Source organism: Ambystoma mexicanum, chromosome 6q, assembly GCF_040938575.1.
Source record: "Ambystoma mexicanum isolate Mex_15411 chromosome 6q, UKY_AmexF1_1, whole genome shotgun sequence".
Classification (NCBI taxonomy): domain Eukaryota; kingdom Metazoa; phylum Chordata; class Amphibia; order Caudata; family Ambystomatidae; genus Ambystoma; species Ambystoma mexicanum.
In genome coordinates this window covers 1,466,907,814-1,466,924,181 of record NC_090937.1, presented here as the reverse complement: position 1 = coordinate 1,466,924,181, position 16,368 = coordinate 1,466,907,814, and the positions used below count along the sequence as shown (strand labels likewise).

At 44.5% G+C, this 16,368-nt stretch overlaps 1 protein-coding gene across 1 annotated transcript in view; it reads left to right on the top strand.

Moving 5' to 3' along the window:
* The window catches only part of POLR1A (RNA polymerase I subunit A), a 1,786,762-nt gene that overhangs the window by 1,212,590 nt on the left and 557,804 nt on the right, over nt 1–16,368 (top strand). Inside the window, exon 21 of the mRNA XM_069632173.1 lies at nt 1,921–2,003. Coding sequence (XP_069488274.1) covers nt 1,921–2,003 — 83 coding nt within the window. The remainder of the gene's footprint in view (nt 1–1,920; nt 2,004–16,368) is intronic.

Here is a 16,368-nt window from a genome sequence, read left to right as displayed (position 1 = left end):
CAGTGTGTGTGAAACTCATGTGAGTGAATGAACGTTGGGAGGCCAAGTGAGATAGCGCATACGGAGTGGTCAAGCGCCACGTGGGTGCTCATGCGAAGGTCTCTGTTAGGTAGCCAACTGAATGGCAACTGTATTGTAAAACAGAAGTTTGTATCGAAGTGGTCCTGCAACGGGTCAAACTAAATCCTGTGGACATTCGAAAGTCTTCGATTAACCAAGGTGAACTAGAATTGGTCCGGGCCCAGCTGAGGGATTATAATTGAAAAAGGGAACAATCTGAGACTGACTGAGGGGGATCCGGGGTGAACCATGAGTCACCCGAGAAAACAAATATTCTCTGACCTTTGTAGCAGTGGGATCTGATCCCGGCTGAGCGAGATCCAGGGTGAAGCACCCGAGTTGAATAACTGTAAAAAGAAAAGAACTGGGTCTTATTTTATGTACATCAGGTCCTCTGAATCAAGAGACCTTGATGAGAAAAGAGACTTGGGCACAGAAGGCCCTGTGACTGGAAATAGAACTGCATCCTTGTGTCGAAGAAGCCAGTTTGTGTGCTTTGCTCGAGTGAACCGCCTTGCCCCGGCTGAAAAAGTGGGGATGGGAGGCCAACGGCCCGAACACACTGACCTCTCATTTTGTGAACACGTCTTTCTTTTCGATGAACATTAGCCCACGCTATTTGTAAATTAGCGGTAAGGATTGGCAATAGTTTTTTTTGTCTAGGCCCTTTTATTTTGACAAGACTGCATTATTATTTTTTGATGGTCGTAGCTTGCTCCCACCTGTAGATTTAGATGGGCGTTTTTCACACCGTTGTGAAAGTTCAATAAACACCCTTGAACTTGTGTCTGTTTTACTGTTGATACCATGCCTTCCTTACAGAATCCTGAGAGTCCTAACAAAGTGGAATACCTATTTTGTAATACTGAATGAACTGAAGCTTGGAGTAGGGAACCCAGAGAAGCTTTAAGAGGAACAGTGTATATTTCTTTTGTTTATGTTTTGAACTTGGAAGAGTTAAAGCTTGGGGAAGTGAATCCTGAGGAACTTGAGACGTTGAACGTCTTTGAGTCTACTGCAACAACTGTGGAGACGGTCTTATCAACAGCCTTGTTTCGATTGAACTCATTTTTTGTGAAACTGACCAACCTACACCTGGTGAGACAACCTGAAACAAAACTTGGTTTCCTATTTTCTGTTGAACCATTATATTTTTCTTTTAAGCATCTTCCTAACACATTTTTATCAGAGTGAGGGCAAGGATAGGTCTGGACACAGACAGATTTTTACTTTGGACTTTCAGACTTCGATGGCCCTTAGAAATATCAGTTAAGGGGACCATCCCTTTAGTGTTGGGGCCATATATGCATTACACCAACCCAGGAACCTTAGTAAATACAGGTTTTGAAACTAACATATTTGAGTCTGTGTCTCTCTTAATACCATGCCTGTCTCACACTACTTAGTATGTAAACTAAATGCCTAATGAATAATTGTATTTTTATATACTTACCTGTCTAACTTGAATTATTGCTGGTGCTCTGTGTGGACTCATTGTAGCCCTACACCCTTCCTGAGATTATGCCTTGCCACTCTGCTACCATACCTTGCCTGAGTTTGGGTAACCTCTGTGTCTTCCCTGTTCACCATAATAGAGTGTACATTGTAAGCATAAACAAGTTCATACCATCTACGTGGCCTTTTAATCAGAGTTCTTCCAGAATGCAAGCGTCTTTTGCAATATTTTGCAGGATGGTATCTTTTTATTTTATGAGAACTAGGGGAGCATTGATAGATTTCCAGAAATGTACCACAATACATGTAGCATCCTCCTCTGTTGTGAAGGCATGGTCTTTCACAAAAAGTATGCAATTATAAAGCAATAATTTGCCCTGATGTTTATGTATATATGTGTTTTAGGAATTCTTCTTTCACTGCATGGCTGGGAGGGAAGGTCTTGTAGACACAGCTGTCAAAACAAGTCGATCTGGATATCTTCAGCGGTAAGTACTCATTCCTAGCCAAATTCTAATGGACTAGATTTTGCCATGTGTTATGTTTTTAGTTATTGTTAACATTTTCCTTCTGTGGATGTATTCTGCTTGGTTGTATAGGCTTTCATTTTGTGGAAAATTCTTAAGGAAATAAGGAATCTGGTCATAACATCCTGGTTGCAATACAGCCTCTCATTAAGACGGAATAAAATAATTCATGCATAAAACATAGTGAGAATGTAGAACGTGTAAAAGAGGTGGGAGCTAGGGTAAACAGGAAATTGATAGTATAGATTGTCTGCTTGGCTCTTTTCTTCTACCATAATATAGTATCGCACTCAAGAACAGAGTTTAGTTGATTTTAGGATTGTTTAATGTTTGGTTTTGTGGATGTGAGGGGTATAAAGGAGGTAGAGAAGTGTTGTCAGTTTTGGGAAAGGAGCAGTAGGCTCAGAGATGAATCCACAATATTTCACATGATTTCTCGATTCATAAGACTAGACTAATGAAGAGTATACCATGTATAAAAGGTGAATTATCAAATGAGATCGAGAGTTTATTTTATAAAAGTTTATTTTCCAAAAGTAAAAGATGTATGAGTATTGGTTCGAGAACTGCGATTCTCTATTCAGATTGTATATTTGTATATTAGAAGTTGATGGTGTTTTGTTAACTTTGTTATGCTTATATGAAATAGAGTTCAGGAGGATTGGACAGCGTTGTTGCATTAGTTAATGGTAGGGCTTTCTTTTTTTCCATTATGTCCCTGAAAGGCGGCGATAGCTAATCACAATGCTTCAGAACGCGGACTGTATTCTCTGGTATAAGCCTGCGTTACGAGCAGTCTGAGTGCTGCTGGTTAGCTCCCCCTGCCCCTGTGCATCCTTCCGCTCCATCTCCACACCAACCTCTTGGCACCAATGTAGTTTCTTATGTGGGCTCTAGGGGTGATTACAAAAAAAAAAAATTACAAAAAAAATATATATATATTTATATGACCTTGTGGTGTGGCTGTACCTTCAGAAGTCTGTTGCACTGTTGACATCAGTCATCAACAGAGAAAATGGATTTTGAGAACTAGGGCATAGCGCCGAAGTGCACTACAAGGTAAGTGCCTTTTTTTCTTCCATTAGAGATGCTGAGCACCTGCGTAGAAAACTACACAATTGTCAATGGCGATATAATCCGCAGCCGAGACTGCCGATAAGGGTACCACTGCCTGCGTTAAGGGACGCTTGTGGTTCATTTGTGCCTTTAACTCGGGGAGTAGGCTGTTACCAGTAGGGATAGCATGTTGCTGTGGTGCTTAATGTTAAACCCACACACCCCCAGTATAGATTTTTTTAAAACTTTTATGGTGGTTGGAAAATAACTGTTGTGGGGTTAAAGAGGGGATGTGAGGAGGAGGGAGCAGAGTTGGGAAAGATGGGTCCTCAATTTCCTCAAAAGGGATTGCATTCATTGCTATCAGCAGGTAGCACTTCCTGCAGTTGTAATGCCACCTACTGGATACCTGCTTTAGTGTGGAGGGTCCAGCGCAGGGGCAGCAGAGGAGACATTCCCATCATTGACACCAGATGAAGTCGATGGGAGAGGTCCTAAAGATGATGCAGTTGGTGGTGGTTCTGCTTCCTCTACGGGCTGTGGTATTGCACGTCCGATGGTGGGTTGCAGGGCATTGCAACCAAGGCGGATGCCTATTGGCAAAACATGGTCCTGAAATGTTCGTCCACTTGCCGCCAGTGGTAACCAATCGGGAGGTTGTTAAATGCTGTCGTGCCCAGGCTCTGCGCAGGAACCATAGAGAATCCTCTTCTGCGCACCTCGGCACAAAAATGTGCACTGTCCCTTTTCAACATTCGAAAGTGGGGTGTCTTTAGGGACCTTGAAATACTGCCAGCACAGGGAAGGTGTGACACTCCTGCAGAGCGATACTTCTTGGTTGGATCTGGCTGCTATACCCGTTCAACGTCACCCGGGTCTTCAGGGACAGTGACGAGGTTGATCTCTTAATGGCTGGCGGGTGCCACAGGATGCTGTGGCTCCATCCTTAGAAAACAATCTAAAAGAAAAATCAAATGAAAAAGAAACAAAAATTTAAACCAAAACAATGAAAAATCCTTAAAAATGGAGTAAAACCCCCCAAAACGAATAAAAAACAAACAAACCAACAGTAAACAAAGTACAACAAAGGGAGAACACACAGCGGAAAGGTTTGGATAGGGTAAAGTGTTCTTTGGACAAACAGTTTGCACTGTAGTTCGCAATCTGTGTGTCTATGAACCAATCGGCCTTCAAAGTTCATACTGTGCACATGCCCTTAGGCCAATCCGTTTGCAGACCCTTTCGTACATGTGAATCACGATTCGAAAACAAATAAGTCTGTTTTAATTCTTTTTATTTTATGGATTTTTCAAAATGTTAAGTGCCAATTTGGTTGTTTATTAGGTGTGGCAAATACTTATTTTTACAAACGTTTTATGTGTTTTTCCTTGTATGTATATTGTGATGAATCTCAATTTGGGAATAAAATGTTGAATTTTAGTGCTGCTCACATTGTGGTTTGAATCACGAAGTTAAGCAAAATTGAGTTTTTTCTGCATTTTTACAGTGATATATATGGTATGATTTGGCATTTTATAACGCGCTTGTACACCAGTGTTTCTAGGCGCGACAAGGCAAGGAGGGGGAAACAAAAGAAGTACAAAATGCCAGACGTACTAGGCCTTGTGTCATTCAGATCTCACAAATGCGGGGAGGAGGGAATGGAAGAAGTGCAAAGTGTGGAGGGGAAGGGGGAAGTGCAGTTAATTCAAAAGTGCAGCCAACAGGTGGCTCCTCAGAAGTGCAAAGAGGAGGGACTGTAGAGTTGCAGATACAGACCATAAAGTGCTGGAGTGCCCTGAGGCAGTGCGAGGGCAACTGGACATGCATGAGCCTGGGCCCGAGTTCAGAGGGTGGCCTTTGCGCGGATCAGTCAGGTGCATCAGCAGGGGAGATGAAGCGAGAACGTGGAAGTGAAAAGGAAGGTCTTGGGTTGCTTCCAAAACCGGAGGTGATTCTGCACAAGTTTGAGAGGCAGGGAAGCTGTTCCAGAGGGAGGCCCCAGCCGAGTAGCTAGATCTGCCCCCAACACTCTGCTTGGAGAAGCGTCTGACCCTCAGAGTTGGAGGTGGGTAAGCGGAGAGCTCGAGAAGGAAGACATTTTGGAAGAGAAAGTTGGAGGTAGAGCGTTCCCAGGCCCCAGAACGCCTTGTGGACAATGCAGAGAGTCTTGACATTGATCCTTGCAGCCACGGGGAGCCAGTGAAGAGATTTCAGAGCTGGATAGATACTATCCCTGAGCTTGAGGCCAAGGACAAGTATTGCAGTCCTGGTCTGGATAAGTTGTAAAGTGAGTGCAATTATCAATGTTTTTTGTAGTGTTTACAATCTCCCTTCACATAAAATAAAGTTATTGTAATATTAAGAGACAGTTTTTATTTCATTTGGTGTATATGTGGCTCTTGCACTACAAGAGTGGTAGAGCATTTTGATTTAAGAATTTTGTAGCATTGTTGCTCAATCTACTCTTCCTCGTCTGAGTAATGTCTGAATAGTTTGTAATATTATAAGTTCTCGATGGGTTTTGGGTAGAAACAAGGAAAACTTTGAAAACATTATTTTGTCTGGTTCTCAATTCACATAGTGTCTTAATCCCGATCCTTATTTTGTTAATTCTCAACACTGAGACATAAAACCTAAACAATACATATAACACTCGTGCACATGTGATTGGAGAATAATGACTAATGAAAATAGGCAATATTTTGAAATGTGTATGTAATTCGGAAGTGTGCTGGGAAAATATTTGTTGTTCCTATATTGAATTCGCAATCCAATAAAGTATTGGGACGAATAAGAGGTCTGTATGGGTATTAGATCTAGATTTATGATGAGTGGTTAAAGTGGACATAAATAACAGAAAGCAAGTATTTCATATATTAGGAGTAGTGTTTTCGCTACATCTGAATAACATTCAATTCATACAGTGTTTTCTCATATTTTTATAGATACTGTTCATGAATCTCGATCTCTAGCAACATGTAACTCTTCCTCATCCCAGTACTTCGATAAGAGTATTTTTTTTTTTTATTTTAAAGTTTATATTTACAGGTAGACCTTAAAAGGAGTTCTGTGTTTATAATGGGTAAGGTATATTTTTTCATCAGTGAAGTAGGGATGATTTAATGTTCTGTAGATCACAGAACCTAGTATCACCACGTCACTCTTCCTTGTTTCAGTACCACACTACTACCAACTCAATCTTCCTTCTCGCAGGCCCCCACTAACCACGCCTTGTTATTCCTCATCACTCTTCCTTGTTACAGTTCCTAACTACCCCACCTCACCCTTTTTCGTCAGTCCCCAACTGCACAACTTCAGTCTTCCTCATCACAGTCTCCCACTAACCCCACCTCATTCTTCCTCGTCACAAATCCTTTAATATCTAGTGGACACAAAAAAAGATGAAATACTTGATCAACCCGATGTTGCGTAGCTCAAGAACAGATATTGATAACAAATGATACGAGAAAGAAATACTGAATTACGGGTGGTGGGGAGGTATAGCGTATCAAAACCCTTGAAATTGAAAAAACGTAGTACCTCAGTCTTCAAATTTTATTTAATTTAATATGTGAGCTGATTATTCGTATTATAATCACACTCCGCACTCACTCCTGGGCCTCTCTTTCCTGTTTTTTTGGGCCTGCTTAGGGACCCTGGGCCTTGCCTGCACCCCTGTCCCCTTCCGTGTTTGTTTCCACTTCGATCCCTCCTTCCCGCCTCACAGGCCGTGATTGGCCAATTCCAACAGCAGCATGCAAGCCTAGCCGTAACTGCAGCCCTGGAGCACCTTTTCCATTCAGGTGCTGCCAGGTGAGGACACTTGAGAGCCGACCCTCCTGGGCCCCTCTTTCCTGCTTTGGGACCCTGGGCCTTGCCTACACCCCTTTCCCCTTCCATGTTTGTTTCCACTTCCCTCCCGCCTCCCAGCCAGCCCACTGCCCGTGATTGGCTGTTCATCAAGGTCATAAGGGACCTCTCCAGGGCAGCCCTCTACCCGGCAGCCCCTTCGGCTAAGGGCTCAAGGCCAAGGGCGGCTCCTACATTGGCGGCTCCAGAGAGTGGCTTCAGGTGTCCGCAGGGGAAGCCAGTGAAACCAGCAGTTAACAGACATCAACAAAAACTTTAAGTGTGGCATGGGTGGGATGTAGAGCAATTAGTCTACTCCAGAAAGCCCCTGCCACTCTACCTTACCTTTCCATAACATATACTGCCATATACTTACACTATGCATACTTAGAAAGATGTGTTACCACCAGCCTGAATCTATTCATGACAGGATTGTAAATGTTGCCCTGCATTGCATAGTAACATACTTGTCAATGTTAACAAGTGCCACACTTAGATGAAATTCTGAACTTTAGCCTGCGTCGCATCTAGATAGGATTCTGAATGTTAGCATGTGCCACTGTTGCTGTTCAACTAATACCTGGCACTCCTTGCCCCCCGCATCGCCGCTCTCTGTCCCAACTTTCAGTGCTATGTGGATGATACCCAGCTCATTTTCAGGCTACCCTCGGCCTCCTCCTCCTGTCCTTCCCTCATCTCTGGCTGTCTGTCTGCCATCCAGGAATGGTGTGCCGCCAACGACCTCTGCCTTAATGCCAGTAAGACTGAGATTCTACTCATTGGCACACCCACTCCCTCCTTCCCTGTAGCTCTCTGGCCAGGAGACAAGATGCTTTTGGGAAGAAAGTGCTATCGGTTGGAGCTACTACTGTTAAAGCAGCCAACTCCCTGGCTATTAGGGCCAGGTATGATAGGGAGATGTGGCATCGGCTGGCTCCTATCTTGGACCATCTCCCGGAGGAACACAGGAAATCTGCCATGCTGCTCGTACGTGAGGGAGAAGAGGCTTCCAATCATTACATCAACATTGCTGTCGACCTGGCGGAATCAGGCTTTAAGCAAATCAACAATGGCGTAGTGTTACGAAGGCAAGCCTGGTTTAAGTGCACGACGTTCAGACCGGAGGTACAATATAAAGTAATGGATATGCTGTGCGAAGGAGAATATCTTTTCGGGGAGAAAGTGAATGAAGCCTTGAAGGGCATGAAAGAAGATTCTGACACGGCTCGTTCCCTTGGAGCCCTTCAAAGTGGTAGGAATTTTCGTTCCTTTCGTCCCTTCAGAGGAGCATCAGGTAACTCCCGGTTTGGATCATCTAGAGACCGAGGTTTCAGCAGACCCTCCTACTCTTCCCAAGGCTACAGACGTGCAGCCCAGGCTACTCGTAAAAACAGAGATTACCAAACCTCCAGACGACGAGGCGCCTACTCCTCGTCGACAAAGGATAAACAGGCCAAAAGCCAACAATGACAACTTACAGAACGTCCTGGGGGGGCAGGGTGTCTCATCACGTCGACGAGTGGGCGCGCATAACAACAGACCAATGGGTTTTGGACACGATACATCTGGGCCATTCTCTACAGTTCAAGGGCAAGCCACCACGTATTCCACCGGTGGTCTCGACGCAGCCCGACCTTCAAATACTAATGCAAGAGGTGGCGCTTATGCTGCAGAAAGGGGCTATAGAACTGGTCCCGGTGGCAGAAAGAGGACAGGGAGTGTATTCCCGTTACTTTGTCGTCAAGAAACCCAATGGAAAATGGCGTCCCATTCTAGATCTACGAGCTCTCAACAAACTGCTCAACAACCTAAAATTCAAGATGCTTACGCTCCAAGAAGTGATCCGTTCGATACAACCAGGAGATTATTTGTCGTTGCTAGACCTTCAGGACGCATACTTCCATATCCCGATTCGTCAACGACACAAAAGATTTCTACGGTTCGTCGTCGGACGAACCCACTATCAGTTTAAGGTCCTACCGTTTGGACTGAAATCATCTCCCAGGACGTTCACCAAATGTCTGGCTCCAGTAGCAGCTGGTTAAGGAAAGAAGGTCATCATGTGTACCCTTATCTGGACGATTGGCTGGTGAGGGGATTGTCTCCGGAAAGGGCACAGGAAAGTCTGAATGCCACCATGGGCCTCCTACAACGTTTGGGCTTCGCAATAAACTTCGAAAAGTCCTCCTTATCGCCATCAAGGACCTTGGTCTTTCTGGGGGCGGAGTTCCAGACGCAGTCAGGACTGGTAAAGCCATCCGTCTAAAGGGTTCTGAAACTGCAGCAAAAAGCATCGGATTCGAAAGTCGACACCAGAGTGTCAGTGCGAAGGTACATGTCCCTACTGGGGACCATGTCGTCCTGCATACCCTTAATCCATGAGACCGATTCAGGAATTCTTGGCGGATCGATGGGCACAGAGTCGTGGGCGTTGGTCGGACAAATTGACCATCAACAGCAAACTCGTACAGGCGCTTCAATGGTGGAGAATTTCCATAAATCTGACAAAGGGAATGCCCTTGCTGGAACCGGTGTTCCAGATGACAGTGGTGACAGATGCGTCTCTACCTGGATGGGGAGCTCATTTGGACTCCCTACAAGTTCAGGGTCGTTGGTCATCGGAGGAGTCCGGCCTTCATATCAATGTGCTGGAATTAAGGGCGGTGCGTTGGGCCTTGAAATCCTTTCTTCCACGGATAAAGGGATCAGTTGTACGGATTATGACAGACAACACAACAACAATGTTTTATCTAAGGAAACAGGGAGGAACTCGCTCCAGAACTCTGTCGACCGAAGCCCAGGAGATCTGGCATTGGGCCCTTCAACAGAAGATATATCCATTGGCGTTCCACTTGCCAGGAGTCAAAAACATGCAAGCAGACTCTCTCAGCAGGGAGATGAATCGACTACACGAATGGGAACTGAACGACCAACACCTACACCGTGTCTTCGAGAAATGGGGCATCCGGCCCTCGATCTCTTTGCGACGAGAGACAACAAAAAATGCTCACAATACGTGAGCAGGTGGCCACAGCAAGACTCACTAGGGGAAGCGTTCTCTTTCCCGTGGAGGGACAAGTTTCTGTATGCCTTTCCCCCGTTTCCGCTCATACGTCGGACGCTGCAATGGATCCACAGATATCCATGTCGGATGATCCTGGTGGCCCCGTACTGGGCCAGACAAGTGTGGTTCTCCGATCTACTCCATCTTTCAGGAGCAGAACCAATGAGGTTCCAGAAAATCCCAAACCTTCTGTCTCAGGAGAAAGGGGTTGTTTGGCATCACGACCCCGACAGCCTCAGTCTGACAGCCTGGTTCCTGATTTCTCCGAGTTTGGTACGTTAGAGATTCCAGCGGACTGTCGTCGCATTTTGCAAGCGGCGAGGGCGCCGTCCATGAACGCTTCATATTCATACAAATGGAAGAGATTCTGCATATGGTGCGCAGGTCAACCAGGTTTGGTCCAGCTTAATATCACACCGGAACAGCTTCTACCATACTTGCTGCTCCTAGCTCAAGAAGGCTTGTCTGTTTCATCCATAAAAGTGCATCTGGCTGCCATTTCGAGATTTACTCGGAAGAGACATTCAACTCTGTTATTTAGTGACCAGCTGATTAAACATTTCCTTAAAGGATTGTTCCAGACCTTTCCTCCCACGAAGAAGTTTCCTCCAAACTGGAGTCTTAACCTGGTTCTGGCAGCGCTGATGAAGCCCCCTTTTGAGCCGATGTCATCGTCATCATTGAAATTTTTGTCGTGGAAACTGGCTTTTCTGGTGGCTATTACTTCGGCTCGACGACTGTCAGAAATACAAGCTTTAGTGATCGATCCACCGTACTTGAGGTTTTTCAATAATAAAGTCGTCTTGGCTACTAATCCTCATTTCATTCCTAAAGTGCCTACCGTGTTCCATAAGCACTCTTCTATAGTGCTGCCGACGTTTTTTCCAACACCTTCGTCGGTTGCGGAGAAGACTCTCCATACATTGGACGTGAAAAGAGCTTTAAAATGTTACCTCCATCGCACTCAAAGCTTCAGAGACACGAGACAACTATTTGTGGCTAATGGCCCTTCGGCTAAAGGTAAACCGATCTCGAAACAAGGACTAGCCCGATGGGTGTCGTCTGCTATTTCCTTTTGTCACTCAAAAGCCGGAAAACCGCTGGAGAAGCGTCTAAGGACCCATTCGACGAGATCCACTTCTTCGACGGCATTGTGGTCTGGTATTCCGCTGGGAGATATCTGCCAGGCGGCTTCCTGTTCGGTACCACACACGTTTACCCGGCATTATTGCCTCGAACAGCAACATGCTGAGGATACACAGATGGGTCGTGCAGTCCTACAGCACCTGTTTCAATAAGGTAAGCCCCAATTAAGGGGTCACATCCTTCGGCTAATGTACTTTTAAGTGTGGTGTTTTCACTGTTAACATACTGTAATGTGATGTTTTACCATGATAAATATGCATTATGGTTACTGTGATATTGGTTTGCACACACACCTCCAATGTTGGGGGATACTGCTATATAATCTATTCTAAGCATGTGAATCCATGAAAGATCCAATGCTGGAGAAGGGAATAGTGTCTTACCTGTAACTCCATTTCACCAGCATTGGTATCTTTCAGGGATTCACATGCGCCCGCCAGCCTCCCATACGCATGCAAACCAGAGATCCCCCCATACTTCTTTTGGGGGTCGAAATCTGAGGTTGCCGCGGGGCGGGCTATTTATACCTCTACGTCCTAGTGACGCGCCGTACGCGGCCCAAAATGACGTAGATATGACACAAAAGTGTCGGAAGTTTTCCTATGGAAAAGGTCTATATAACTTAGAGGATTCCCAGCCTGACGACGGGGAATATTCTAAGCATGTGAATCCATGAAAGATACCAATGCTGGAGAAATGGAGTTACAGGTAAGAAACTATTCCCTTTCATATCATATCATATCACACTTAGATGGAATTGTGAAATTTAGCATGCATCACATCTAGATAGGATTCTGAATGTTAGCATGTGCCACACTTAGAAGGAATTCTGAACTTTAGCCTGCGTCACACCTAGATAGGTTTATGAATGTTAGCATATGCCACACTTAGATGGAATTGTGATTATTAGCATGTGCCACACTGAGATGGAATTGTGAATGTTGACATGTGCCACACCTGGAAGTAATCGTGAACATTAGCCGGCGTCGGAACTAGATGGGATCGTGAAGATCAGCATGTGCCACACTTAGATGGAATTATGATTATTGACATATACCACACCTAGACGTAATCATGAACATTAGCCAGCGTCACATCTAGACGTAATCGTGAACATTAGCCAGCGTCAGAACTAGATGGGATTGTGAAGGTCAGCATATGCCACACTCAGAATTGTGATTGTTAGCATTTGCCCAATTAACCAATCCAATAACAATTTCACCCCTCTGCATACACCTCTCATACTCTAACCAAACACAACATCAAGCCTATTACACAGCAATCCGCACAAACTTCACTACACTGGAACAACAAAACGAACCACACATAGACTTGCACAACGGCACATGACGACTACCGACCGGAAAACACCCCAAGCCCAACCAATGGAGTTACCGGGTTGAGGCTGCCAACAGAACATCACTGCTCTCTTGCACTTTTCCGGCTTAGTCCCACTAACTCACCTCCCGCCCTCCCTTTTTCAGAACCACCAGAGCTCCAGGGGACCACTCCGGTGGTGCTAGTGCACGGTACAAATATCCTTTAACATTAGGATTAACATTAACTCATAATATATTTTAGCTGCAATGTATTTGTAGGGTGAGTCTGCACACGTTGTTTTCTTCCCATTGAACGATAGGGAATTAGTCTTCCTCATGCACTTTAGGAGTGCTAATAGTGTGATTATAATAAGAATAATCTGCTCATGTTTTAAATTAAATAAAATGTCCTTGTTGCATGTTGCTCCCAGAGGGTACCTCCATAATTGATCCTGCACTGATGTAACTAAGAAGAAACAGGAAGTGTTGCCAAGTTAAACATTTCCAGAAAAGAGCCTGACATTAATCAGATTATTCTATCTAACATAAGCCATTGTTAAATAGGAGATGGTGGATGTAACACAATGGGTCCCTGAAGAATTTCCTAAGATACAGTTTTAAATCAGAATGTAAGGAAAGAAACATCTTGGACGAATGTGCAGTTAGTAATGGTTTGTATGATTTGGATGCGAGAGAAGAATAATTAAGTGTAATGTGCACTGAATTTTTAGGAACATGAATTGTATTATTCATTGAGTTATTTATGTAATATGCACCGATTTCTGTATGGATTAAGTAATGTTAATGTGTTTATTTTGATATTTTTGATACAAAGAAGTAATTAAAATACTAAAACAGAAACAAAATAGGTATATAAAAAAAATAATCTGTTGTATAGTGTTTGGCTATATGTAAGTCCTATAGTTGTACCCTAAATGGGAGTGTCAAGAGAACCATAGGAACACTATATGTGTATAAAGTTAATCAGACAGGATGTTTTGGCCCTGTTTGGATGCATGTTTGCTGATGAGTCATCTGAGGCTGTTTAGCCACTTGCGGAAACTGCTTATGATTTTGAGAGCTATCAAATGTGCCTTGACGGCTTTACTTCCAAACATCTGGTCAAAATGTGTGCAGAATCTGACAGGCATTATGCCAATCAAAATGGTGAGGTTGACTTTCTTGTCTTGTGCAGAGACGCAATATCTGGTTTCTGTGCTCTGAGTGAACTGGTCTCCTTTTCTCTGTCTCATCGGACAGGAAAGGAGAGCGTCCTGGCAGACATTCTTAGAAGACATTCAGCAACTTGCCACAGGCAGGAGTTTATTCAATAGGTGATGGAGCGACCATCTTCACAAAATGAAGTGTCAGCCTTGCATGAATCCGAATGCCTCCAGTCCAAACAACAAGTTCCCCAATTCTGCCCAACGGAATGTCCCATGAGAGGATTTCTCAGTGGTAACATAGTTATGGAATGGCACCTGAATCTTGTGTATGTTTTCCCACCCGTTCCTATAATTTCTTTAAAGTGAGAATGTTTAACTTTTGAGACAATACAATGTGACCATAATCCTTGTGGTTCGGCCAGAGCAGGATAGAGGGACAGGGTACTTACTCATTCATGGACATTTCGATTTTTCCTCCATGCAGGCTCCCTTCCAGGAGGGGTGGGGTGGGGGCAGATACTGCACCCCTCCAGCCCGAGACCTGCAGTTGCTTCATGTTTGGGCAGAATTCCTGATTTGGGGGATTCGGAAGACCTCTTTTTAGGGACCCAGAAACATTTTGCTTTTCCCCTCTTATTCGTTGGATATCTGACCTTTTTTTGTCACCAGGTGGACTTTTGCTAAAGACCCCCTTCTACTGTAAACCTTTTTTGAGTATATGGTCCCATGAAAGCCCATAAATCTCCCCAGTTTGATCGTAGGGTTATTGAATCTCCACATTTGTTAAAAGGAGCCGTCTGATGGCAGTTGTAATTTAGTTTTGCCCCTTCACCAAGGGTGTAAGCTGACTTACCCATTAGTAGCCCAATGTACCTTTATTGTAGGCTTTGGGATACAAATGTATTTTTTTTTTAAGTCCTGTTCTCTGCCCTTTTGTTTTTGGGCCATCTCTGATAGAGCAGTTGTCTGCAATCTTTTGCGCACCATATTTTTGTCTATTTATTTGTCATATTATTGTCTATTCGGTTCTAGACCGAATAGACAATGGTGAGAGAAAATGAGTCGTAGTCGAAAAAATCTGGAGATCCACAGGTGAGACACCTGGTCTAGGGTAACCATGAGACAGGCCTAAAACGGTTGTGCACAGTTGATTCTCACTTTGAACCTAGCCATTCACCCTCCTTGGACATTTAAAATTCAGGACCAGTTCCCGACACTAAGCTGGCCATTTCACATCCTGTGTTGGTGGTCCTGGTTGTGTGTTTGTTGTGTGATCACCAATACCTTTTCTTTAAATAACATTTTATGATTGGTAGGCTCCTCTAGACCAGCCCCTTTGTGTTTGGAATATCTAGGGGAGGCCCTCTGCCTACACTCAGTTCTGCTGGATTTTTTGACTTATATGGAATACCCTTTCTTTTTTTTGTGCTTTGTCTTAAACCCTTTTCTGACTTTCTGGAGGTAGGTAAAAAACCTTTTGGTGGTATACTACCAAACGGGTTTACTGTTAACGCCACTTGATCCAGCAGAATTAACGCTGGATTGCAAGTGGTGGTAGGTGGTGTTAGTTGCCATGTATTGGAGTCCCTGGGACTCCATTGGGTTTTCGGCGAAATTACCATTGCCAGTTATTGCGTCAACTTTGATTTTTTTTGGCAGTAAGGTGGCAGAAGTCCCCCACCTTAACGTCAATGTTACAGTACGGTGGTGCCGTAATGCAGCGTTAATGCAGTTCTAATAGTTACCACTGCATTACCACTGTTTATTCCCCACACCGCCGTACTTGTAATGAGGCCCAATGTCTCTCTTAGGAATTTTTTGTATTTTTACACCTTCACACAAGTGAAGTGCGGTTAGGATACTTTGTCTCATATCTTTTTCTTTTGTAACTTTCTGGGTTACAAATACAAAGTGTGCAGAATGGGCTGGTGGCAGTGGATATTAAGAGTTGCTAGCACTGTAATTTGGCCGTGCCACAGGATTTATGTCAGTCCTTTCACCATGTTGCTCTTTGGCCTTCTTCCTTCCCTCTGAGCCAAAATTGCCTTACGTGGAATGCCTTTTCCCAGGGAAAGCTCCTGCTTTCAAAGGCTGATGGGCAATATGTGTGTGTGCCAGAGGTGGGGGCTGGGATTATCTGTCCAAGTCCACATCCTGGTGCCTGATTGTCTGTTGCTGGGCAGGTTGTGGGGCCAGTGGCTATCCATGATTGGATAGCTACTGGTAGTTTGAATGGTGAAGATTGTTACCATTGGGACCTGTGCAAGCTTACAGTCCAGATCTTGGATAAAATGAATACTCCTTCAGCTATTCCACAGATGATTGTTGGAGCCAAGACCCCTACAAAGAAGAGCAGCCTGCGGATGACAGCACCAGCTTCAGTGAGGTCCTGGTGAAACCCTGCTCTTCTGCCTGACCGGTGGGAACAACCAGTCTCGACCCTTGCTCGAGGATCTGTACCTTCTGAGCCCTCAGAAGATTCCCTGGACAAACCAGTAGACTGGCCAACTCTCTCCTGGGCTACCTCTCTGCAGCCATCGTCATTACAAGTGCATCCTAGGAACTTCTTGCTTCAACTGAAGCCATGCAGGACCTGCTCCTTTGTTCGCTGCTTTAAAATCACCTGTCGCCGCCTGATCATGTTAACTCACGTTGCAATCTGTCTTTTTTGTTTCCTGGAGCTGTCCTGAGGTCGCCTACTCGAAGGACGTTGCGCGCTTTAA